The sequence below is a fragment of the Rhipicephalus microplus genome, chromosome 8, assembly GCF_043290135.1.
Source record: "Rhipicephalus microplus isolate Deutch F79 chromosome 8, USDA_Rmic, whole genome shotgun sequence".
NCBI lineage: Eukaryota > Metazoa > Arthropoda > Arachnida > Ixodida > Ixodidae > Rhipicephalus > Rhipicephalus microplus.
In genome coordinates this window covers 7,146,209-7,172,769 of record NC_134707.1, presented here as the reverse complement: position 1 = coordinate 7,172,769, position 26,561 = coordinate 7,146,209, and the positions used below count along the sequence as shown (strand labels likewise).

Here is a 26,561-nt window from a genome sequence, read left to right as displayed (position 1 = left end):
GGCATGATCGCCACCGATCTGCCGCCTCCACAAGTTGAAGCCCTACAACATCTTCTCGAGGCCTACTAGGATATTTTCGATTTTGGCGACCGACCTCTTGGGCAGATGTCCTTTGTCCAGCATTGCATACACACAGGTGATGCCAACCCTGTTCACCGCCATCCCTACAGAGTGTCTGCTTTTGAGCGGAGCATAATTCAGAAGGAGGTGAACAAGATGCTAGCGAAGGACATTATTGAACCATCCTCCAGTCCCTGGGCATCCACCGTGGTATTAGTTAAAAAGAAGGACGGATCGTGGCGATTTTGTGTGGACTATCGCCACCTTAACAACATCACCAAGAAAGACGCATACCCTCTGCCCCGCATTGACGACGCCCTTGATTGCCTCCTCGGTGCCGCCTACTTTTCTTCCATCGATCTTCGTTCTGGTTATTGGCAGATTGCCGTGGACCCCATGGACCGAGAGAAGACGGCTTTCGTAACACCCGATGGCCTCTACCAATTCAAAGTCATGCCTTTCGGCTTATGTAATGCCCCCGCCACCTTTGAACGAATGATGGACTTCCTGCTCCATGGATTCAAGTGGTCTAAGTGCCTTTGTTATCTGGATGACGTGACTGTGTTTGCTCCCACTTTTGAAGCGCACCTTGAGAGATTGTCGAAAATTATTGATGTATTCCGTCTTGCCGGCCTTCAGCTGAATTCATCCAAGTGCCAGTTTGGTCGCCTTCGCATTACAATACTTGGACATATTGTTGACGCTTACGGCGTACAGCCTGACCCAGAAAAAGTTCGAGCAGTGAAGGACTTTCCTGTGCCAAAAACCGCCAAAGATGTCCGCAGCTTTGTGGGGCCCTGCTCCTATTTTCGGCGGTTCATCAAGAACTTCGCGGAAATCACTCGGCCCCTAACAGATTTACTCAAACCAGATGAGACGTTTACCTGGGCTCCCTCGAGCAGCGTTTTCCGACCTGACCACTTTGCTCACTTCTTCTCCTGTGCTGGCTCACTTCGACCCTACGGCGCCGACCGAAGTGCGCCCCGATGGTAGCGGTTACGGAATAGGTGCTGTGTTGGCTCAGCGACGTGGGCAGCATCGCGTGATAGCTTATGCCAGCAGGCTGCTGTCCACCTCGGAGCGTAATTATTCCATCACAGAGCGCGAATGCCTAGCGCTGGTGTGGGCAGTCACGAAATTTCGCCCTTACTTATACGGCCGACTATTTATCACCGACCACCACGCTCTCTGCTGGCTCGCCTCCCTCAAAGATCCCACAGGTCGTCTCGCCCGCTGGGCACTCCGCCTCCAGGAGTATTCTAACACCGTAGTGTATAAATCAGGAAAACTGCACAAAGATGTGAATTGTCTGTCACGCTACCCTGTGGCCGACTGTGATCCTACAAGCACTGATTCCGTGGGCTGCGTCCTTTCCATCTCCCAGCTGCTTCATCTCAGGGACGAGCAGCGTTGCAATCCGGATATCAGCCGCCTAATACAACAGCTCGAATCTTCATCGCAAGACGCTTCTGTTCGCATGTTTACCTTAAAGGACCGCACCTTATCAGCGTAATTTATCGCCCAATCGTCACGACCTACTTCTGGTCATACTGAAGCACCTGCGTTCCACAGTCCTACGCGAGCTCCATGACGCGCCAACAAGGGGTCACCTTGGTGTCTCTCGCACATATGACCGTGTCCGCTGCCGCTTCTACTGGTCTTGCCTTTCACGCTCTGTACGTCGCTATGTCAAGGCTTGTGAAATTTGCCAGCGTCGCGAAAAGCCGTCGGGACTCCCTTCCGGATATCTTCAGCCCATCGACATCCCATCGGAGCCATTCCTCCGTGTTGGTTTGGATCTTCTCGGTCCCTTCCCAATATCCGCCTCCGGAAACAAGTGGGTCGCAGTGGCTACGGATTACGCGACCTGTTATGCAGTTACGCGAGCCATGCCAACAAGATGCGCTACAGACGTCGCTGATTTTCTACTACGCGATCTCATTTTAGTGCATGGAGCCCCTCGTAAATTGCTGACAGACCGAGGCCGTACGTTCCTTTCGAAAGTGGTTGACGATATCCTGCGTTCCTGCTCTACTCAACATAAGCTCACGACATCGTACCACCCCCAGACAAACGGGCTTACAGAACATTTAAACCGCACCCTGACAGACATGCTATCGAAATACGTCTCGACCGACCATCGTGACTGGGACCTTGCACTACCCTACGTGACGTTCGCATACAATTCCTCCCGGCATGACACTGCTGGGTACTCGCCATTTTACCTTCTGTTTGGATGGAACCAACATTGCCGTTGGATACCTTCCTGCCAGCCGCTACGCAGTCTAATTCTAAATATGCACGCGACGCTATTACCCGAGCTGACCACGCTCGTCAGCTTGCCCGCAGCAGATTAATGGAGTCCCAAGACTCGCAGAAGCATCGTTACGACGAGCGGCATCAGGACGAACACTTTCCAACAGGTTCCCTCGTTCTTCTTTAGTCCCCTACGCGACATGCAGGCCTTTCAGAAAAACTTTCTCGTTTCACGGGCCCATACCGCGTGCTTAGACGAGTGACCGACACTACATATGAAATTGTCCCTGATAATCCATCAACCTCTTCCGCTCTGCTGTCAAGGAACATCGTCCACGTATCAAGCCTCAAGCGTTACCACACTGCTCCTGCTGTGGCCCTGTAAACTCTTCGGGTCGGCGCTTTTGCCGCCGGAGGTCGTGTTACGTGATTTCGGCTGACTGTAACAGGGCATAGTGGGGCATACCCAAGAAAGGTACCTCAGTCTAAGATTGAAGAAGTGGACGTTGTCGGTGAGCTGCGTTGTGGCTGCGGACTGACAACTGTTATTTTCCACGTAACAATATATAGGCTCGATTGTAGTGTTAAAAAGTTCTGAGATCACTGCAAATGCTGCTAGGCACAGTTCCCACTAAGAGCGCAATAGTTGCACATGCCAGCAGATTCAACCAAGACCTTTTGTCAATGAGTAAAATGGTGGATCTCAAAGGCCTCACTTTTGTTAAGGTAGGGTAAAAGACTGAACTTGAGTTTCAGAATTTGGCAGTACAGCAACACTTATAATAGCTATGACTATAAAACTCTCAAGTTATTTTTAAGATTTTATTTAAAATCAACATAGTTGTACAACATAAAAAAACAAGAACATAGGAAAGGATACAACACGGGTGCCGACTTCTAACTAAATTTGATTAGTGAAAATGCCAGAAGTATATACACATAACAGCACACCTCAGCACAAATGCACACCCTATTATAACAGCCAGGTACACAATCTTTTTTGAGTGAGCGCAACAGAAGCACACAGTTGTCCCGAAACATTGTCAGCAGTTCACATTCATACTCACTGAGGCTAATCAAATGCAACTGCTAGGTGACCCCTGTGTGAGCATGCCTTCTGTTGCACTTACTAAAAAAGATATTGCATATTCAATGTATCCATGCGTTACATAGAAATCAAATATGTGTATATCAGCAGACACTAATACCAATCAGCTTTCACTGGATTTGTAAGATTAAGCTTAATATAAATGACACACAATAGTGATTGATACATTATGCATGTAACATGGCTGAACTGGGCTAGCTAGCGTGAGATACAGTATTTTTTTTTCGTGAAAATAAGCACGGATCAACAGCAAGACAGAGTGTAAAGATATGTAAAATACATGCCACACAAGCTTTAATGTGCTTGTTGCTTCAGTCCTCTCTTGTTTCAACATTTCTCGCGGGTTTTTACCACAATCGCATTTTCCTTGTGCTCTTCCAAGTTGTATGAACAACTTGGACTGTGCAATATTATTCTTATCTAGTTCTTAGTCCAATTTCATGCTATAACCATATGGTTTGAACCATCCAAGTTAAACAACAGCTGTCCACGGCAAGATAGTGGTCACTAATCCCAGCTTAGTGATACACATAGAGTGTGTCCAGAATATTGCCACTGGTACGTAACAATATCTTTGCCAACTTGTCAAGCTTCTTAATCATACACTCCTTAGATTGACCAGGTTTCACGAGCCACAGGAAGGTTCATATGAATAACAACTCACTCTTTTCCACAGCCTTCAACAAGTGTCTCGTCATATCGGCCACGAAATTCGGCAACTGCTGCAAGGAAGAAGCGTAGAAAAATCCCAGACAACTTATTGACAATGTTGATCTCGTTGTGTTCACAAAGCAAGAATATAGCTCTGATTTCATGTATGTGGGTGAGTGTGAAACACTAATGCAAAAGTAAACCCAAACCTGTCTTAAAGGAGCAGTGACAAACTCAACGCATGTCGCATTTTTTGCACCAACACATAGTTTTGGATCCCCTAGTAACAATTATTTACTAATAATGCAACAGTCATTCAAATTAATATATGTCATATCGATTAGTATGACCAGTATCGAACCCAATTCAAACAGGTACGAAGCCCACCAAATTTCAGCACTGCCGAGCTGTCATCTCCCATGGTTTTGCCCCATTTGATCACGTGGCCTCACGAAATGACAACTCGAGTTTCAGCTGACAATTCGTCAGCTCAGTGCGCACATGTATAAGCATGTCTCCACCACCCCCCTTGTCATTGCTACCGTCATCAATGTCCACAAGTGATGATGAAAACACTGATTGATTTGTGGGGTTTAACGTCCCAAAACCACCATTTGATTATGAGAGACGCCATGAAAACACTGAGGAGTATAGAATCGCTGTGATCATGGTGTGGCGAATAATTTTTTTATTCTTCGATTAGAAATAGAAGCATGACTGAGCAGCAGCGACGCAAATAGACACGCACATTAGGGCCACGCTGGCTGGTAAGCCATATCATTACATGTTCGCGATAACCATGGCGTCAAATAATCACATTTGCCTTCACGAGTCATCAACAAATCACCTGAAGTGGCACAACAAAAACGCAAGATTCACACAAATGCATTACACAAACTAAGCAAAACAAGCAAAACAAAGCAAGTGAAGCCGTTGCAAGGCATTACCACAATATAAGTTTAGTTCACTATAATCGCAACACTGAAATTGTCTGCAGTGTCGCTGCTCGCTTATCATCACTAAGAGCCTGAGGCGTGGCCTAGTAGCTTGCCGAACACACCAACACACTGTTGTTGTCGCATGGCCGTGAACCTGCTGTTGAGACTTTGAATGCTCCTTACACTCGAAATAGAGTAACTTATACTAAACGGACGCCATTTGTACTTAGCTAAATAACCTCATGCATAACAAGCAATTTAATTAATGCCAAATTTTGAATTTGAAACTTGGTGTCACTGTTCCTTTAAAGAGATAATGAACCACCCCTTTAGCTTGGTGAGAAAACACATAATGAATAGCAGCCACTACCATAAATATCTCAGCCAAATCTTGAAGTCCTACACGGCAAGGAGTTTAAAAGCAGAGCACGAATATGCCATTTTCTCAGGTGCTTCTGAATTAATACAGAGGCCTGCGCCCACTCTTCACAGCTGCTGGTGCCGGCTGTTTTGAAGTCAAACAACAGATAGAGGCCCATAGCAGTCACAAATTAAAGAGGCCCTGAAACACGTTTTTAGTACCCATGGTATGGATTCACAAAAAGAGCTTATTGCCTCACGAATTCAACGCCACAAAAATTTTTAAAATCTGTCCAGTACGAGTGGAGTTGCAAATATTTGTACCACGCTGCAATCACCTTCCCTCTTCTCTCATCCTGACAAAAGCACTGGAAGCTAAGAGAGGCATGGCATGGGCAAAGATAATACGTCACGCACGCCTCATGCCCATCAGCATTTTTTTTTATTTCTTCTTTCTTCAAATGCGTGGCTTTTTCAGTAGCGGCTTCTCGCGGCGATCCCTGTAACGACCGAGCGTGCCATGTCCAAATCAGCCAATGGTTGATAGATGGCCTTCTACGGGTGATTTTTAAACTTCCTCCGTAATTTGTCGAGAGAAGGGAACGCAATCTTGAGTTGATTTGATAATTTATTGTGAATTCCAGGCCGCATGCTGCCTATAATATTTGGCTCGTGTGTTCTCGGAAACCTCTACAATCAATCGGCAGCCTTTTATGACCATGCTCAAACAGGATTGTAGGGCCCTTTTAAAAGCACTGTTTTGAGTGAATGTGCTTCTTGCAATGGGTTGCCACCAATTGTCAGCACAGAACTTCATACTCTGCTGATATTACATGGCAGCCACACTAGAGATTATGAATCACAATGGGAAAGAGCAATTGCGTATAAAGTAAAATACGTGCACTTTTGCTTTGTGAACATGCTGCGGCAAGAATTTCGCGAATGCGAGCTACATTAAAAGGAAGTTACAGGGGTTAGGGAATCGTTCTTAACTGTTCCAAATTTTCGTGCAGATCAGCAACCTTCTCCCTCACAGGGAGAAGGGTGCCGATCTGCACGAAAATTTGGAAGGGAGGGCAAGGCATAGCCTGTCATAGTGACTGGTTTAGACCAATCAACCAGCTGTATCCTACGTCAAGTCGCCGATCGGCAACTTTACGTCACTGCAAGTGAAAGGAATATTGGTCAGGCATAAGAAAGGAGCGCAGAATTTTTTTTTTTTTTTTTTTCGAAATTAAGGCTTTGCACAGTGTGCGGGGCTACAATATTAGAAAAATGTGATTGCCGTGGTTTACACAACGAATGGCCGAGCTTCTTTGAGGGGCGTGAAAAAAAGGAGGAGCCTAATGAGTGGCCCTTTAAGAACATGATGCTTGCTAACTTAACTTCTTTCCTCTGTGCCACCCCTAGCTGCATAGACTGGAGTGAGCACGCCGAGACGTGAAAAGAAAGAAAGCACTCGAAGTGCTTCACAAACCTATGTAACTCTGCTCATCCTTGATGGATACGAGAAATTTTCCCAGCAATAGATTCGTGAAGCAATGAACCCTGATACCAAGGTTATTCAATGGGTGGGTTAAGTTAACGAGCTCATGCGCACCCTAGCCAAAGGAGTGCGGTCTAGTAAACTTGACCATTAACCCCTTAACTGCTCATTCACTTTGAAATTTTCCGGCCATAAAGTGCTTATTTTTTCATTGCTGATTTCGAATCTGATCATACTAAAAGCAGCTGGTCGATGTGGAAAAAAATTTTTCACCAGATACTTAGAGATAGAGTTAGTTAGAGTTAAATGAAAGGACTGAAGTTTATTTCTGAACAATACATAAAAAATCCACTACCTGCTGATAATAAAATTAAAAACCTTATAAACAAGATAGTTACAGACGCCACATCTTTTTTCACTTGTGTGGGCTAGGCAGCCTTGAGTATTTCACTTGGGAAATTTCGGGGCAGTGCGGAAAATTTTAAAAGACGGAATAATGCAAAGCGGCTTCACTTGCGGGCACTCGCATTGTTCGCGTCCAAGCTGTTTTAATCATCACTGGAACAGCTACTAATTCATTGTCATCGCTGTCTTCACTTCCGAACACAAGATAAATATCTGCAATCGAATCATCATCACTCGAAGAAGATCACGAAAGCGAATAGCTTGTTTTCCGTGTCTACAAGCCAGCTAAGCATGGATCGCCGCTACTGCACACTACCTTTCCATACAAAAACTGCTCTCCTGCCGCAGGAAGAAACTAAATCCTCAAGAAAATGCTGCCATTTAGTGGATGACGTGCAATGTAACTCGCAAATGTGTGCTCCTCCGCCTGAATGCTAGAGAGGAGTACCTATTCCACTAGGACGAGTTCTACTCGTCCAAAGCAGTATGGCGACAGTTTGGGCAGGACGAGCTATACTCATCCAAAGCAGTTAAGGGGTTAAAAAATGACCTCTGGTTCATGACACCGTGCACGAGGGCCTGCTAAAGAGCTCGCCTCTACTACAGCTTCCAGACGAATGGCGTGCTTCCAGCTGTCTCCACCGTTAAAGTGTGTTTTTCTTTATTAATCGTTCCTACTTAGGAAACATTACATTTGCCATATAACCGTTTTGTGCCCTCAAAAGCAATTATTCAGCAGAAATCGCCGTAGGGCTAAGCTCCGAAGGCATCGCACTCGAGCGCATATCCGAGCACGTTCCTTTGGAGTTCAGAGCCCACCAACATAACGCTCCTAAAGATCACTCATTATGAAGGTGGTTCAGGACCCTTTTAACATCTTGAATTAATGACTGCATGACTTGAATCATGATGAGGAGTCCCTTAGCTATTTACTTCCCTAGATAAAAAATTAAAGGCTGCATACGTACAGCGCTGTACTGTCCCGTAGCCCTTGACTCTTCCATCAGCTGGTCATTCACACCGTAGCCTTGTCGTAAAAAAAAAAATGAAGAAAACATCATTACTTACTGCTGTAATCAAAAATTTAAACTAGAGCTGTGAAAATAGTGTTATTTTGGGTGCAAAGTAGGGGTAAGCAAATATTCAAACTTTTACATATTCTTCGAGTGTTTGCTATTCAAAAATTTTTCCGTAGTTTTAATATTGAAGCCTAAAATTTTGCTATTTGCACAGTTATTTGCTATTTGATTCGATTCGCACTACAGTTTTGACTATTAGAACTTTAAAAAAAAAATACAGTCAACGTTCGATAAACAATGACCCCTTAAGCTTTTTTTTTTATGCTTCAACCTATTATACTATTGCAAGTGTTGCAGCAAAGCCGCCTTTCAGAGCTTGATATGGTAGTGAATGTAGTGACTCGAGAAAACGCCGATTCCTACAAGGAGATGAAATGCACCATTACGATAACTCCTTCGCATTTTTATTGTGTTTCACTTTATTACTTCTTCATATTGGGGCAAAGCTACCTTTAGGGCTCCGCTATGGTTGTAAACTGATGTCAGTGTGCACAACATTTGTACACATCCTTAGCATCATTTTGCAAGATTTCACTCAATAAAAAAATTAGAACACAGTCACCTTTCCTCCGCATGCTTTGCATGACATCGATTACCAAGGCACGTGGGATCTGCCCAACTTATTTTGTCTTTGAGAAGTTCAAATAGTAAAATTTCACTGTGAATCTAATCGAATAGCAAACACTATAAGAAAAATATTCGAAGTTTTGAATATTCGCACACTCCTAGTTTAAATGGCTTCACCCCACCAATAATTAAGAATGCCAGTCTTATACCAGCTATACCACAGTGCACTGAAGTGAAAGAAATATGTCCACTTTTTATACTCACATGTGGCTAGCCTATGCTGCAAGCGTTGCATAGCAATGTAGTTGTCTTTCAACGCAAGTTCCCTCTCTGCAGCCCTGTGAGCAAGAAATAGCAAATGAGCTCTTTCAAGTGGAAAGGTTTTAGAATACAGTCAGCCCAAATTAGCTCCCAAAACATTTGTTTTGTTTTTATGTTAGGAGGACAGAGATGGCTGCGAAGGGGAGGTATTACAGTACGCCGTTCAAACACCCACTGTACAACCAAGAGAGTTGTAGAAACTCAATATCCAATTCCTCCTGCAATGACTTTTTAAAACTTGTTATAGCGCTAATTTGGTGCATTTTGGCAAACATTGTTGTTCTACGCGATGCACCTACATATTAGGATTGAGAGTACTTGAACATTTTGCAAACACAGTACAATGACGACATGGACAAAGAGAAAACGAGGGTCAGACTATAGCACTGACTCACAACTGAACGTTTATTAACAGGCATAGGCTGCCAAACTGACTCATGAGTGGACTCGCTCGGACTCGGACTGACGTCAGGCCACGAGTCTTTGTTGAAAAATCAAAGCGAAGTTGGGGGCATGTTGATTACGTGGGAAATTTTATGAATCTTTCACCAAGGGACAATGTTATTTGATGACATCGTCATTTGATCTCATGATGTCACCAATTGAGGCTATCTGTGATGTTATGAAGAGTGTCATGACATTAAGATAATTTTTTTCCTCAGATTATGAGAGATTAGCCACCAGGGGGCCGAGGTGCGTAGTCGCACCTCACATGGGCTACTGCTCTTACTGCTATTTTCTGTGCAACCTTGCCTAGACACTGCTCGCATTTGGTGACCTGGGATTCCTCATGTTACAGGGCATCGTTTGACAGCAGACTCATCGCAATGAGTACTTTTTACTAGATATTGAACTCCAAACATATTGTGCCTGTTCGCTGGGACCCAACATCACCAAGGAATCCAGAGGCCGCGCTGCACGTGCACGCCGCTGTGACACGAGGATGGGCCTGCAAAACAAGCTGGACGCCAGCGGCTCGTAGGTGCACGAGCATGCTGCTCGCGCAACACACAGGCACAGCGTCTGAGGTTAAGAGCTAACGCTCTCATGGAAACGCAGACGTCTAACCCATGTCAAGGGGGCTCGAGTACGATGCAAGTGTACAACATGGAGGGTAACTCAAGAACGACATCACACTGGACGTTTGATGAAAATAGTGGCAAAACGACAGGCAAAGCCTACATTGAGTGGCTACAAGCTGACCGTAAAGGCAGGTCAGCCAAAGAAGACAAGTCAGCCGAAGAAGGAGCTACACAACCTGTGAAGTCAGATGCTGAATCTCAACCGCAGCGTCAACGCAGCACTAGGATGCGGCCATTCCCTACTGATGACTACAAAATTGTATTCCGCCCGCAACCAGGACTAGATCTTTCAAAGCGAACACTCATCGAGGTTACACATGCCATGGGAAGATCCAGTGGCTTGGTGCAGCAGGACTATTATGACCATGTGCGAGTGCAGGTGCAGAAAGTAGAGAATGTGATCATCGCAAGCACAGCAAGCACTGAATGAACTTCCAAACTGCAAAGTCTAAATGATATACAGCTCGGTGGAGTAATATATCAAGTAAATCCGCATATTCGACTTCCCGATGATGTGTGCACCAGAGTGATCAACGGCCTCGAACCAGGAACAAGCCACATGGAGATTGTCGCAGGACTTCGCATAGACCCAAAATAGCAAGTCTTTGGCGCGCGCATGCTGGGATCTTCCACTGCTGCAGTTATTACTTTCGACGGGCAGCACGTTCTTTTTTACGTAACGTACCTCAGTGGAGACTACCGATGCAAGCCATACCGAAGTCCATCCAATATAGCCAAACCTGTGGCGCTATAGGTCACCGACAAAACGTCTGCCCTCAGCCGAAAGCGAACTTCTGCTATAAATGCGGCAACGAAAAGGCACAGAACCACACGACTGCCAACCAATGTGCAAGATCTGTGGAGAATACCATGAGACTGCTGGAAAGGAACGCAGGAAGAAACTCCACAGCAACCCCCCTCCTTATCAAGTAAGACGCCAGCAGCTCGATAACGCCCGCGCCCGTGAAAATCGCTGGAGTGCTCAATCCAATGATTTACCCGGGTCGGTTATCACACCAGAAATTTCACGGGCCCCCTCTTTTCACCAAAAATCTGACCAAAGTCGCTCTCGCTCTAAGAAAAAAGGTCGCTCTGGATCCCGCACGCCATCACGGTCTCGCTCCGTTAGGAGAATCAGTGACGCCGCCGCGGTGGCCGGCAGTGACGAGCCCAGTTCTCTAAATACCACAAGTGCCTCGACCATCTCGCCTGCTCAGACAGCGATCATAAGGGCTCTAGAAAATAAAGTCTAAGATCTACAATGGAGAATACAACACCGCCCACCAGCCGAGTGTAGCACGCTAGAACTTGACGACAGCATACTAAAACAGACGGAAGCAAGAATAATGAAGCAGGTAGACGAAAGGCTGCTAGCACATGAAGCGAAGATGCTCGACCTCGTCGAACGACCTCTTGAAGTTTTCGAGGAAGCCATCACTGCGAAACTCCTCGCATCCATAGACATAACCATAGAGAAAGTGGTTACTAAAATTATGGAAAAGGTAGACCCACTGACCCGTACTGTAAGCACGCTCGACGCCAAGCTTGATGGCTTCATGGCCCAACAGCATAACTTCATAACTTATGTATACAAAAATTTCGTTACCCATGAGCAGCTGGTGGAGTAATCAGGAATCAAGTGGAAAGAGCGAAAGACTTTAGGGGATGAAACTGCAGCAGAAATTCGATCGACAGCACCAAACTACCAGCACCAGGCGGATTCGATCGACAGCACCAGGTGGAAATCAACTGCCAGAATGGCAGCTCCCACACGTAGACAGTCTGAGCCACTCCCCACTCTTCGAATTTGGCACTGGAATTGCAGATCCTACAGACCTCGTTCTGCAAACTTGCAAGAATATGTTAAAACAAATAATCCAGATAGAATCATGTTGCAGCAAAACCAAACAGAAAAAATCAAGCTCCCTGGCTACAGCACTCTCACATGCTCACCCCGCACCGCAATTCTTGTCAAGAAGACTCTAACCGCACAGGCTCATAAAATTGAAGACATTGGCATCGAACACACCATCGTGGAGATAATCCCCACTCGAAAGACTCAACAGAGCTTATACCTGGCTAACCTTTACAGCCCTCCGCGGGAGCAGTTGCACGAATACGACCACTTCGTCCACGAGCTCCGTCGAATGGTTAACGGCAACCGACTCATCTTAGTTGGGGACTTCAATGCTCCACACACGGCCTGGGGCTATCACAGCACCACCAAGAAGGGGGCGCGTGTTCGCGACGCTGCACAGCAACACGGTCTGACACAGTGGAATGACTTGCCTCATCCAACCCGAATGGGCAACAGCATGTCGAGGGATACTAATCCTGATTTCACGTTCACTCAAGTCGTGCACAACGCAACGTAGACAATGCTACTGGACACTCTAGGGAGCAACCATCACATCATTCAAATAGAGGTCGAACAGGCTCACCGCTTGCTCAAGACAGGTAATGCTCGGCTCATTGACTGGACCGCGACTATCAAAGACATTGAAGCCTGGTTAAACAGTATTGTATGTGTTGCTGACGGACATACCGAAACGATACACTTGAACGAGGACAATCCGGCAGTCGATAATCATCTCTTTCACCTATGGGAAGCTCGAAGATCGCTTATTAAACGATGGCAACCGAAAAAGCTCAACCGCAAGATGAAGCGCCACATTGCCGTACTCACCACGCAGACACAAGAGTATGCCAAAAACCTTGCGAGCCAGAACTGGCCGTCCTTCTCTTACAAACTTCAAGGGACAATGAGCACAAAGAAGACTTGGCGCATTCTTCGAGCCCTGATCGACGACACCAACACCAGAACTAATCAAAGAAATACAATTCAGCGGCTCATGCACAACCATGAGGGCACAGAGCACCAGTTACTCCAAGAACTTCAAGCAAAGCTGTGTGGCTCTGTTAACCAGCAAGCTACCTCCATCAACACTTTGACACCCAGGGAGTACTGAGGAGCACTGAACGAAGCACTAGATCAGCCTTTCACGCAGGCAGAGCTACACGTGGCCCTCGCTAAGCTTACGCGCAACACAAGCCCAGGAAAAGACAGAATGACCAATAAGCACCTACGACAGCTACCGCCCCGGACGTTGATGGCACTCCTTCGGCACTATAACGACTGCTGGAAAAAGGGCGAGCTACCACAAGCCTGGAAGCACTCGGAGGTGACCATGGTACCCAAGCCAAACAAGCCCATCTCGATTACGAATCTTTGTCCCATTTCCCTTACATCTTGCGCTGGGAAACTGTTTGAGCACATGGTAAACGATCGGCTCACCATACACCTCGAAGACAATGGTCACTGCCCGAACACCATGTTCGGCTTCCGCCAAATGCTCAGCACACAAGACGTCCTCTTGCAGATAAAGGAAGATATTCTTCTCTGCTTGAGCAAGCACAATAATTCATCTGTTCTAGCTCTGGACGTAAAAGGTGCATTTGACAATGTGAGCCACGAAGCTATTCTGCGTAGCCTGGAAGATGTCGGCTGCGGAGCCAGAACACACGCCTACATACTGGCTTTCCTCACCAACCGCACATCCACTGTAGGTATTGCCAATATCTGGAGCGAGCTTTTTCAACTCCCTAACAAAGAAAGGCACACCGCGAGGCTCAGTCGCAACACTATTGGCATGCGCAACACTATCCGCAATACGCCTCGAGGCAATATCACCACTTCTTTTCAACTTGGCCCTCCTTAAGCTCCCATGTCTCTTGGACGCTGTCCCTGGGATAGATCACACGTTATACGCAGATTATATCACTATGTAGACAACAGGTGCAAGCACGGGGGAACAGGAGGACCGACTTCAAGAGGCGGTTAACATCACTGAAGAATATCTCAAGACCTGCGGCCTCCAATGTGCTCCGGAAAAGTCGGAACTGTTAGTACTTGCGGCATGCACCCGGGGTAGACCACCAAGCTATGACGCTCCTGACCCACAAGTCTTTCTGCAGGGAGTCAAAATGCCACAAGTTGACACGCTTCGAGTCGTTGGACTACATATACAGAAAGATGGGTCTGGCTCCGCTGCCCTACCCCGGCTTCAGAACACTGTGACACAGCTCACTCACCTAATCCGAAGGGTGACTAACCGCCGCAGTGGCTTCAAAGTGGACGACACCCTTAATATGGTACAAGCTCTCCTTTACAGCCGCATAATGTACGGAACTCCCTACCTCAACTTGAAGACAGCGGAGAAACAAAAACTTAATCTGCTGATACGAAAGGCTACAAAGCTTGCCCTAGGACTGCCGCTAGCCGCCTCCACTGACCAACTGCTTCGCATGGGAGTTCACAATACGTGAGAAGAACTCACCGAAGCATACGTCATCAACCAGGTTGAGCTGTCACTCACAGATCAAGCCGTCCTTCGACGCACAGGATACGAGACCACCCTAGAACCCAACGAAGAACGCAAAAGCAAAATACCGTCAAAGCTCTGAGAATGCCTTGAAATTCAGCAGATCCCTCGGAACATGCCTCCTTAACATCACCGAGCAAGGCAGCTCGCCAAGGTTAACATGATCCGGAAAGACCATTGCAATGACCCGCAGGCGCGATACGTGGATGCAGCCAAATATCCGGGACGTAACGCCTTCGCGATTACCGTCACAGATTACAAGAGCGCGGTACTGGCATCGGCGACTATCCTCGTCAAACGTGCGAAAATAGCTGAAGAGGCTGCTATAGCCCTCGCCACCCAGACGAGTGAGGATCCCATCGTGGTCTTTACCGACTCACTAACAGCGGCACAGAACTACCTGAAAGGCAGGGTCTCCGCAGTGGCAATTAGGCTACTAAAGCGCATGGACAATCCTTTTCTCTACATATGCATCATGTGGATTCAGGGTCATGAAGGTCTCGAGGGAAATGAAGCAGCACACACCGCAGCCCGCAAACCTGTCAACCAGGCATTTCTGTACGAGATCCGAGGCACCTCCCACTCAAGATAAGAATCAGAGGCAAGAAAACCGGTACCACTAACGTATCATGCACTGCTGCAACATTATCGGCTCGAACGCAGGTCATACCCTCTGCCACATCCAAAACTCACAAGAGACGAAGGCACTGACTACAGGCAACTTCAAAGCAACACGTTCACCCACGGCGTACTATTGCACCATATGTGGCCAACGTTGCACAGCTACATCTGCCCTCACTGCAATGTGGCAGGCACTCTGGCGCACATTCTACTGCAGCGCAAAGTAGACGTCCCAAGACTACAAGCAGCAGCACCAGATGCGGACCAAGACCTCCTCAGTGAAGCGTGGGAGGCTGCGATCGCCCAGCCGGATCTGGTCGAGCAGCGTCAACTCGTCGCTCGAACCCGGCGGGCTGTCTAAGCCAGAGGGTTCCTGGAATAAGGGACCCTCCCACCTTCACTCACAAGCTTCATTCAATAAATGTTTTTTTCTCCCTCTCTCAGATTATGATTTCATTTGTCTGACTTATTCAGATGTCAATGGTCCATTATGTGTCGTAGTCAACTGGGCATAGCAACAATGGCGTTAATTGAAATGAATTAAAGTGGACCGAAAATCGCCCTTTTCATTGGCAGGATTCGAACCACAACCTTTGAATAACACGTCTGATGCTCTGCCATTTAAGCCATGACGGAAGGTACTTCTTTATTCACCAGTTCTTAAGTGTTGCTGTACATCTGAACCCTGACAGTGTTAGACAGCGCATCCTGTAGCCAAGGCCGTGAGAGTAGAACACTTTTTTTGCCAAAGGGCTTCACATGGCAGGTCATGTGGTGTAAATCTTACCTACGAAAAAAGAGATTGCTCGTACATTTTAATTATTTTTATTCATTTCAATTCACATCATCACTAGCAAATCAAGTTGAATACCATAATTATTTGCCTCTATGCCTTCCCTGGCCTGTTGATTCCATTCTGTGGTGTCTTAAAAAAAGGAAATGAAGAATGGGCCCCTTAAAGAATTCGCCTTCTTTTTTTACCAACTGACCCCAGGCAGTTGTGGGGCAAATACTCTCCCCAGTGTAGTTAGCAATGCTATGCAGCTCCAGAGTGAATGTCACGTAACAAGGCTTGTGTGAATAGGAAAATTAAAGTTCTGAGCAAATTCAAAGTAAATATTGATTTGTCAAATAATGGCTTAATCCTACAAACGAGTGGTTGTCTTCTTTCCCTTTTTTTAACTATTCTGCCATCTTGCGGGTTTCCACAGAACTCATTTGCAATAAATTGCATGCTTTCCTGACACACAAGCGGTAATTTCACAGCACACGCAACTCGCAGCTATTAGCGTGACATATAGCCCTTGTGACAAGAAAGTAGCTCCAACAGCACTGATTTCAAGAAAGGAAATGCAAGCAAGGATTGTCACTTAGTGCAAGAAAGTTGCCCCAAATACTCCCAATTCCCTTACATTGTAAAAAAAAATATAAAAAACGAGTATTTAGGAATCATTTCTGCCATAGAAAAATATTCATCATCTGGCTTGCTTGTGCATTTGCTTTTAAAAAATAAACGCTTTTGCTGTTTGCAAAGACAGGTCCTGAACGGCTTTCAGTTTTTTGAGCCAGCATACAACCTAGTGGCCATGGTGACAAACAAAAGCCGGCTATCTTTTAGCCTGCTCTTTAACAGTTTTCTGCCTCTGTCTGTCCAAATATTTTAATTACAGTTTTTTCCAAGCTACCCACAACATAAGAGTTAGTCCCTTACTTCAATCACATTCCTGTTACCTGAGAGCAGAAAAAGAGAGAGATATAGTATGAAGAAAGGCAGGGGAGGTTCTTTCGTTACTGTAGCAACCCTTAAAAAACAACCTTTTTGCTTCAGTGTTGGAGAGTGACAATTGAGGTGACCGAGAGTTTCTAAAAAAAAAAAAAAACACGTCTGGCTGCTATTTCGATCTTGAAACCGAGTGAAAAGGTAAACTGGCTTTCACCACTTTCCTATTAAGAATGCCAAGTCATTCTAATAGTGCGCCTGCAGATGATGACAGCCAAGTGCCCGGACCGTGACGACAAGCAAGAAAGCATGCACGGTAGATGATTATAGTTGCAAGCCAGAAATACTTCCAAAGTACACAGTTTTAGCACCCAATCAAATGGAACATCAAAAAACAACAAAAAAAACAAAGAGCTGCATATGCTATGCAGAATACCTCATGCAGGCTGCCTTGCAACATTGCTCCACCTCTTCCGAGCTTTTCTTGAGTTCCATGAGCTCAAGGGTGATACTGTTCAAGCGATCCAATATTTGCTGCCTCTCAACATTGCAGCGATCCAACTCCGCCTCCTGAAGAACCAGAAAGCAAGAAATAAATACCTGCAAACTGCTTGTATGCCACACTGACAAAAACATGTTTTCGAATTATTCCTATGTACAAGACCTTTGCATTTTTTTTTTTTGCCTTGTAGTTCAATTGAAACCTATTCTGTCTAAAAAAAAAAAAAAAAACGCCAGGCCTGCGCGGAAGGTGCAGCACAGTCACATCGAAAGCTAGAACAGCGGCCTTTTATAGCATTTTCTAAACACTCATTGGGTAACTGCTACAAGCACACTTGCTGGGTACCCACCACGGCAATAATAATAATTCCTGGGTAGTAGACCCGCATTCACTATGCCATTTTTTGTCATTCTTCTGAGAAGCGTTGTATACGCTAAACACTTACAAGAAATTTCGTGCAAATTGTTCATGCAGTGGCTGACGACGATGAGGAATTGTGCCTGAAGTGGGTATGTGCCACAATTAATAGTGATCGAAAAAGAGCTTTTGTAATGGGTTGGAACATTGGACAACCCACTCGTTGTGCTATTCACAATGTGTGATGCTTCATTGTTCCTTTGCTGTTCTAAGACGCTTTATTACTCATATTAACACAATTCCTTTCCCGACATCAAGCCTGCCTAAGGCAAGTGTGCCAACAAGTCCCAAGCACCGGCGTGGCTCAGTGGTAGAATATTGGGCTGGCATGCAGAGGACCCAGGTTCGAGCCCTACTGTGTCCTTGGTACTTATTTTTTTGTCTTATTTCGCGATAGCAGTTAGGAACACTGAGGGCAGACAAGTACGGCGCTGCGCGTAACCCCGAGTTTTGATCTCATAACAGCTTTCGCTGTAAAAATAGACACCTGCTACAACCTGCGAAATGGACTGCCCTGCCTGTACAAAAATTATGAAGTCAGCATGTGTCATAAAAAAAAAAGATTGATTGAGATAGATTGAATTCGTGGAGCCCGCACTGAGAGTCTTGAAATTCTGCACTAATATAATATAGGCAACTACTAAAACCTTTAAGAGTAAACTTCCTGCAGTACAAAAGTTCATTCTCTATGGCAGCTAGTCTGTTCTTGCTACATATGTTACATGCAACACGGCATTTTGCTTGTTAAGCCTAGGCCAGAAAATATGGAGGCATGATCGATGTTCTCATTCGCATGCATCGTGATGAGTAAACGCGCAAAATGCTTCACAGCATGGGACGATTGAAGCAAGGACTGAACACACTGCCATTGTGCATGAGCTTTTCTCTGCCAGGAAAGCCACCTGGTAGTTTTTACAATCCTCCCACAGCCATAGAGTTTCCTAAAATTAACTAGAGGGGACTCTGGAGCTGGGATCGTTCAGCCACCGTGGAAACGATGGGTACTACACAACGTGTTTCGGTCAAGCAGTGATTCAGTTAAGGACAAACAATTTTAACAATACAGTAGTTTACACGATGATGGTGGCTTTTTCCACAGCTGTAATCTCCGTGGTCACCACAGTGCTTGGACAGCAAAGTAGCTGACATCTATGACCACACCTGCCTCATTGCTGAAGCAAGATTAGAGATCTTTTTAATGAAAGCTCTTGCACTCAGTTTATCATACTCACGAATAAAATATAAACCTAGTGATCTTGCATAATCGCGAGGCGAATCGCTTATGTAAAATTCACCATTGTTTAAGACACACCACAAAAATACATCAGGAAAAAATGCATCTTATAAAGAGAAAAGTATGGTAACATTGTTCCTAGGAATTGAAATAAACTGTGATTTGAGGCATCTACAGTTATGCGCTCTTGTTTTTCGCTACACTGTTTACTTTAGTTGCTTAAGAGGTAGCGACATTATAGCTGTGATCACAGGTAAAGACTATTCTAGCGGTGGCTCAGTCCATTCCCATGACCCACCCAAGTTTTCTGAAAGCTTCTAAACAATCCCAGAGTAATTCTTTGACTTCTGCGAAAACATCCGAATTCCCTGACAATTTCCGGTAACCTGAACAGAGCATCTACACAAAGCTGTAAAGCCGGCTCCTCACCTTCGATTGTAACTTCGTTTCCATGGCTACAATTTGATCGTCAGCAGCTTGAAGAAGACTAACCGCCGTCCTTCGAGGCATGGGCAGAGGTAGTTTTCTCGGCAACCCACTTGTGGCACACACGGCTGAAGCAAATGCCATGCAAAAGTCAAGCTAATAAAAACCAGGCACAATCTTCAAAACAATGTGAATCAGAAACAGCTAATAATAGTACATGGTATGCTGACAATAAGAATATTATTGCTGCTACACTAATACTTACACAAGCAAAAACATTTCTAAAGAAATGCAGTAATGAAATAATTGCACAATTGAAAACTCCTATATTATACAATGTTAGGTATGTGCAGTCAGAAAATGAATTCCATTGACACAAATTTAACATTGGCAAGTGTACAAATTTAAAATTTTTAACCAGCTATACAACACCTCTCTAAAGATTGCTGAAAAAAAAAAAGATTAGCCAATAATGGCTATAATGTCCTGTGAAATGCGGTTACAGCCTGATGATGTACAAGGCAAAAAGAAATCGGTTAAAAAGCAGTGGATAAGAAGATTTGGTGCAAACCTTATGACAGTGCCAACCACATGCATCTGTAAACAAGAGATTGCCCCAAAAGTTTTTACTCTGGGGCTACACAATAATCTCATAAAAAACTCAAAATCAAGGTTAAAACATTCAGTAGGAGATCTGCCTGTCCAGGAACAACTGAGTTTAACCGTTTCACTACTGCAAGAAAGGAAAAAAAATATGCCCAAATTACCTATAAATTTTTTTTCCCTCAGTTTTTAAAGCCATTTTTTAATGAAACAGTACCATTCAATCAATTCAATAGAGTTCCTCCCTTTCACTAATAGCTAAAAAAATATAACTTGGGAATGGCTTCAACAAATAGAAATACGTACAAAGACACAATAAAATGAAAGCCGATCTGCAACTGGCACAGTATTGACTAAAGAGGCCATCTCGTGTCAAGAAACAAAAGTGTGAAGAGTATAGACTTTATTGGTTCCATCTGTGACTAATTTTTGTTGATGAAGAATGCTACAGTCTCACTCGGTCATTCCGAAACAAAACTTCGTCCTTATAGTTGTCAACAGCAGCGAAAGGGTTAATGAAAACTCCATTGATGATATGTGGGGTTTAACGTCCCAAAACCACCATATGATTATGAGAGACGCCGTAGTGGAGGGCTCCGGAAATTTCGACCACCTGGGGTTTTTTAACGTGCACCCAAATCTGAGTACACGGGCCTACAACATTTCCGCCTCCATCGGATAATGAAAACTCCAACCAAACAATAAATTTCCGACACTCTGAGACCTGACAGGGCGACCTTTCTGCAAGCTTTACGAGTGGTTACCTGAGCCTTTCTACAATAACACTGCCCTCCATTTATGACCCATGGCTTATACAAGTCGGAGCAGAATTTCGTGCAAGATGGTAATTCATAATTTCAGTGATGGAAGTGACTTTCTACATTTTGGAGCATATTTTCGAGCAGCCATAAGTGTTTTTTGGAGCAGAAAGAAACGCTAGTTTGGAGAAGCTACCAGTGTTTTCTGAACAGATACTAAATTTGCCATACATAAGTTGGAGTTCGAGCCTTGTCGAAGTGATTCATAAATATCAATATTTATAATGAAATATATTCAACAGACAACAATCAATTTGAATTTCATGAAGCAAGCAACGGCCAGTTGTCAAAAATGTGCTGTTAAGTGAGCTATAATTTAAAATACTTGTATTTGAGGCATAAATCAAAAACTGAAAACGCTGAGCAACACATTTTAAAAGTAATTAATCCCGTATAACTGTTGCCAAGTCAGCAGTATATAATCGGTATGAGATAAAATTAATCCTGCTCATTTTTACATTTCCATACACGAGACTGATGTCTAGCTCAGAAGAAAAAAAAAACAGCCAAATGAGCTATATATGCTTAATATGACAGTTCTTGTTGCATGAACGAGATCAGAACCGATAATGTTGCGCACAAGTAGAACACTAGGATGATAGTACGCAGATTCTTTTCAGTTTCTTTAGAATTTACGAGTCAGTCAAAAAGTAAAAGTTCGTCCCTTTTCATTCTCTCAGTGTCATTTTGGAGCATGTTTGCAGCAATTCCTAACAAAAATTACTGCACAGAACAACATATCTCTTTAGCAGCAGCACTTACATTACTATAATTAATAAAGGACCACACAACAAAAAAAGATGGACAAGAAAAAAGACCCACCCAGTGCAAACTTTTAACTATATTCATTGTGCCACAGGATCAGAGTCTGCAAGCATAATGAAAAAGTAATAAAACTGCTTATTACCTTTCAAGTGACCTTCGTCAACCAGCTCACCGCCTGTGTCACTGTGCTCTCGCCGCATTTCAGCGGTCAGGTAGGGCCCCGAAATCGCTGTTGCCCTTGGCAGGCGCTGGCCAGGTCTCAGGCTCATGTTTAGGGTTTTGGCTGAGTTAACGCACGGTGAGCCAGGCAATAAGTGGGGAAAAGAAAAAGAAGACGGTCATAACAGAATTTTCAAACGTACTCCATGGTAATTTTTACTACAACAAATATAGATAAAAAATATACATCTATTAAAAAATATTATAATACAACACATTCGCAATTGCTATGATCAAATATTACCCCATCTTCCCTTTTTATTTATTTCCTAATCATTCAACATCACTGAAATTATCTACTAAATTTAAAACTACGACATCCTGGCCAATCCACCAAAGTGGTTACGTGCCATATTCTGTAAAGCACGAGCAAAACAAAAAAAAATTTTTTTGGCCGGATGTCAAAAAGTCATCAGACCCCTCTGAACTGTGGCAAACCTAAAACATCGCCAGCAGAAAAAAAAAAAACTTGCAGTAAAAACAATTTTGCTGTAAAAATTAAAAAAGGTCAGCACCTGTACTTATACGCATGCTACAATAAATATACACTAGCCACAGATATTGCTGTGAATTCTGCTAATTAGCATAGCAATGTCTCCACTAATAGGGTAATTACATGCTTTGACATAACAAGTGCTTTGTAGCAATTTGATGGAACACCACGGATGACAGAAAATACCTCAAAGCAATTGCACTGGGGCTCTGACCGACATACGACTGCGAGGTTCCGTAGTGATGGTAGAGTAAGGTAACTATGGTGCGGTTCCTACGCGCAGAATGCAGCTTTAGAACAGGACGGCCACAACTTTCTAAAAATAGCGCATGAGCAAAGCCAACCCTACGAATGATTAATGCACACGCTTAGGGTCTTCGTATAAGCTTGTACTATAAGTGTAATACTAGTTACTAAAGCATAAATGAGCGTTTTAGTACATTTTTTTTTTCGAACTAGAACATCACGGTGGGTACGGTTACCTTTGCCATTTCAGCGTAGTACTTCAGACTCCTGTCACTGTGTCCGCCTTTAACGCGTTTGTAATTTGCTTTTCAACTGACAAGTAAACAAAATTATTCAGTATGAATCAAGAGACAAATTGTGACACAGCCCGCACGAATAAGAACGCAGAGTGCATAGAAAATCCATATACTTACTAAGGAGATGGAACGCCACAAGTGTTAACGTTCGGTTACGTAACTTGCCGAGGCCGGACGCACTGAAAATGCAAGAACAAAACAATGTAATAGCATAATTGAATGTCTCGACTGATTCAAAGTGCCATTCAGTGCATCTTCTATCATTTGACGTGAAAAGGTCAAGCTACAGGAAAGTTTACGAGCACCGTAAGAAACGAAACTTCACTACGCGTCTCCGCCACCACATGCTCATATAGGTGCCCGTTTTCGAGAATTACGATAAGCGAAAGCGTTGAAATTAGTTCGTAAATGTTGTTGTAATCCTCTCTCACATTCGTAAGTGAATTGAGTCACGCAAATTAAGCTCAAATTTATTCTAATTCGAACTCACCTAGGCACGAGAACTACGAAGGCAGCCTTACCAAGCGAAGGTACGCGAAAACGCGAGAACTAACGTGCGTCTGTCTCGAAACCGGATCTAACCAGATCCAAACCAGAAGCCAATAATGTTGTTTCACAAGTTACAATTTCATCCTTAAAAAAATTTTAAGTGAATAAAATTTAAAATACTTACGTTTTCTTGCAATTTTTTGTTGCTAAGTTTCAAACAAGTTTGACGCTATGCGAAACAACCGCGCGAACTTCTTTAGTAGATTGGATTGGATGTGAACAACCTCGCTATTCAGGCGCGCGTGTGTTACTTTGAAACGCCGCTAGGAACCGTGCATTGCGAAAAGGAAGTACCAGTTGTCAATTTTACGTTTTAAAGGGAAAAAAAGACAAAACTTGTGGTTAGTTCAGTAAATATTATGACTAGGTAGCGTTAGCCGCCGCCTGATCTAAAGGGCACAGCCACATCTATCTATCCATTCATCCACCCATCCTGATGCGCAAGCCAGTTACACACCTTTCCTTCCTCCGCGCAGTTATATGTAGTTGCAAATTATTTCTGTTTTTGTTTTTTCGATGGTGCGCATGCGTGGGTTTAAATGTGCACCTTGAAGTACAAACTAAATGAAAGAGCACCTACCAAAATGAACCGGTTTAGAGCAATTAAAACAGACGTTTTGGCCACCGTATAGTAACCAGTTCACTCTACGGTATGGTTTACAGTAAAATAGCTCAGCGAAGCAGGCTTCGGTCTGTTTTAGAGCACTGCCAAGACACCTGGCGTACGCTTGCGACAGATTACCCATCATTTCTGTTCAGCGTTTTTTTTTTTTTTTTTCTGTAGTCAGGATAAGAAGAGATTCCAGATATCGACGCGAACACCACTTTCTTAACTTCGCAATTGCCATTGCCTTGGCCCCGTCGTTGTTGTGAGTAGACGCATCCGCGTGTTCCGCAAGTGCATCGGGTACTCCGTTATTTTTCTTGAACTCATTCATGTGGTCTTTCAAAGTTACTACTCTTCCCGATATTATCATATTCGCAGTCTGCACATGGAATTTTCATAAAACATGCCTAGGAACTTTTCTTTTTTGAACGCGGGCTCTTTACGTGCGCGAGTTTGTATTTAACTTTACGGACAGCGCGGACGTATACGTCGCGGACAACGCGGACGTTTCTTAACATGCGCGGACGTGTACGTCGAAGGTTCGTAAAAACCGTAGCAACCATTCACTGACACTTGACACATAAGGAATGGATCGATGCACGAGCTTGGGGTGGCACACCGCGCGCGAGGCGGCGTTGCGCGTGTGATTTGCTCCACGAAACTGACAGTGTGCCCGTAGTCAGAAAGTTCGCAGCGCGCTTTGGAAAGATAAGAGGTTGGGCCAACGTCACTGGAGCAAATCCTATGCACTCTTTGTATGAGGGATTCATTGATATGTGGGGTTTAACGTCCCAAAACCACGATATCATTATGACAGACGCCGTAGAGGAGGGCTCCAGGAATTTTGACCACCTAGGGTACTTTAACGTGCACCTAAATCTGAGCACATGGGCCTATGCCGTTTCCGCCTCCATAGGAAATGCAGCCGACGCAGCCGGTATTCGATCCCGCGACCTGAGGTTGATCAGCAGCCGAGTACCTTTGTCCCTAGACCACCGCGGCGAAGGCATCAGGTAAGAGGACAACAAAACGTTTATGACAGGCTGGGTGGACTGACTCGTAATGCAGGTAACGGCCGGAGTACGTCGCCTTCCTGAAGGCACCAAAAGAAAGGCGGCCGTTTCTACATGTAAGTCCAGTAAATGGTGGACGACCAGAGAGCTCCGTTTCTATCTCAGGTATGTATTTTCCTTTCGAGCAATTAGGCTTAGAAACAGCAGCCTATCCAGGGGGCGCCCCCCCCCCCCCTGATATTTTTTTCTCCGTGGCATACAAAGTGAAAAATGACCATCTCAAAGAGTCCCGAAAAAAGTGTCTGCTTACGCCTTTGTTTAAGAACACAAGTCAGCGCGATTCCACCGCCGCGGTGGTCTAGTGGCTGATTGTACTCGGCTGCTGACCCGCAGTCGCGTGATCGAATCCCGGAGGCTGCATTTTCGATGGAGGCGAAAATGCTGTAGGCCCATGCGCTCAGATTTGGGCAGTGCATGTTAATGAACCCCAGGTGGTCGAAATTTCCGGAGCCCTCCTCTGCCGCGTCTAGCTCTCACAATCATGTCGTGGTTTTGGGACGTTAAACCCAGGGAGGTTTAAACCTCCTTGGTTAAACCCCACATATCAATGATCAATTGAGTCAGTGAAATGTACACTGAGCATTCTCTAAAGTGCCCCTAAAACAACTTTAGATTTAAAGATGACAGAGTGGTTTCTTTCTCGCCTTCACTAACTTTCCTTTGGGGTGGATTCAGCGACTCATTTCAGGGGGGGGGGGGGGGGGCGGTCACTTGAAGTAACACTAAAGGGTGGGTAGATGGTTAACGGTCGTAGCATAAATGCCGGTAATGTGTGCTCACAGCAGTCCCACTCAATTGTTCTAATTGGTAATAGGAGGTTGATGACAAGCGCTGCAGAGAGGGGGGGGGGTGCGAGATCACTCCTACCCCCCCCCATCCCTTTGAATCCACCAATGCCTTTCCTACAGGCTGTATCACCTATTCACTGTTTATTTCTTCATAAAGCACCACTGTGGGCAATGTTAGCACTAAGTACTGAACCTATCAAGATTTCGCGCTTTTCTGCTTTACGCTATTACGTCCGCTTACGTAGTCAGAAACGCACCAAATTAAGTGCAATCAGTTAAACACGCACGAGTCATGCTATACTAGGTATGCGCGACAGCATGTATGGCAGAACAGTGTGACTACAGGCATCTGTCGTACTTGAACCAATCGAGAGCTTATTTCTTCGTGATATCGCGTAAACAGACTGTTGGGGTCTCAAATCAGGCCTCGAAATGCACGAAGAGTGTCAGGAGGGAATGCTGCGCTCGTTTTGCGTATTTTCGGAGGTC

General features: G+C 44.8%; 1 protein-coding gene across 5 annotated transcripts in view; it reads right to left on the bottom strand.

Moving 5' to 3' along the window:
* LOC119164054 (uncharacterized) overlaps window positions 1-23,797 on the bottom strand; it is a 155,020-nt gene extending 131,223 nt beyond the window's left edge. For 4 of the 5 annotated variants that reach the window (XM_075870899.1, XM_075870903.1, XM_075870901.1 and 1 more), the window contains exons 1-8: window positions 23,546-23,642; window positions 23,173-23,234; window positions 21,944-22,084; window positions 19,619-19,743; window positions 17,473-17,606; window positions 9,175-9,248; window positions 8,233-8,291; window positions 4,089-4,146 (exon numbers count right to left, since the gene is read on the bottom strand). In XM_075870899.1, coding sequence (XP_075727014.1) covers window positions 4,089-4,146; window positions 8,233-8,291; window positions 9,175-9,248; window positions 17,473-17,606; window positions 19,619-19,743; window positions 21,944-22,070 — 577 coding nt within the window. In that variant the 5' untranslated portion in view covers window positions 22,071-22,084; window positions 23,173-23,234; window positions 23,546-23,642. Of the gene's footprint in view, window positions 1-4,088; window positions 4,147-8,232; window positions 8,292-9,174; window positions 9,249-17,472; window positions 17,607-19,618; window positions 19,744-21,943; window positions 22,085-23,172; window positions 23,235-23,545; window positions 23,643-23,728 lie in introns of those variants that run through there. The other variant, XM_075870900.1, reaches the window with a different exon arrangement.
* Between the last annotated feature and the right edge of the window lie 2,764 nt (window positions 23,798-26,561).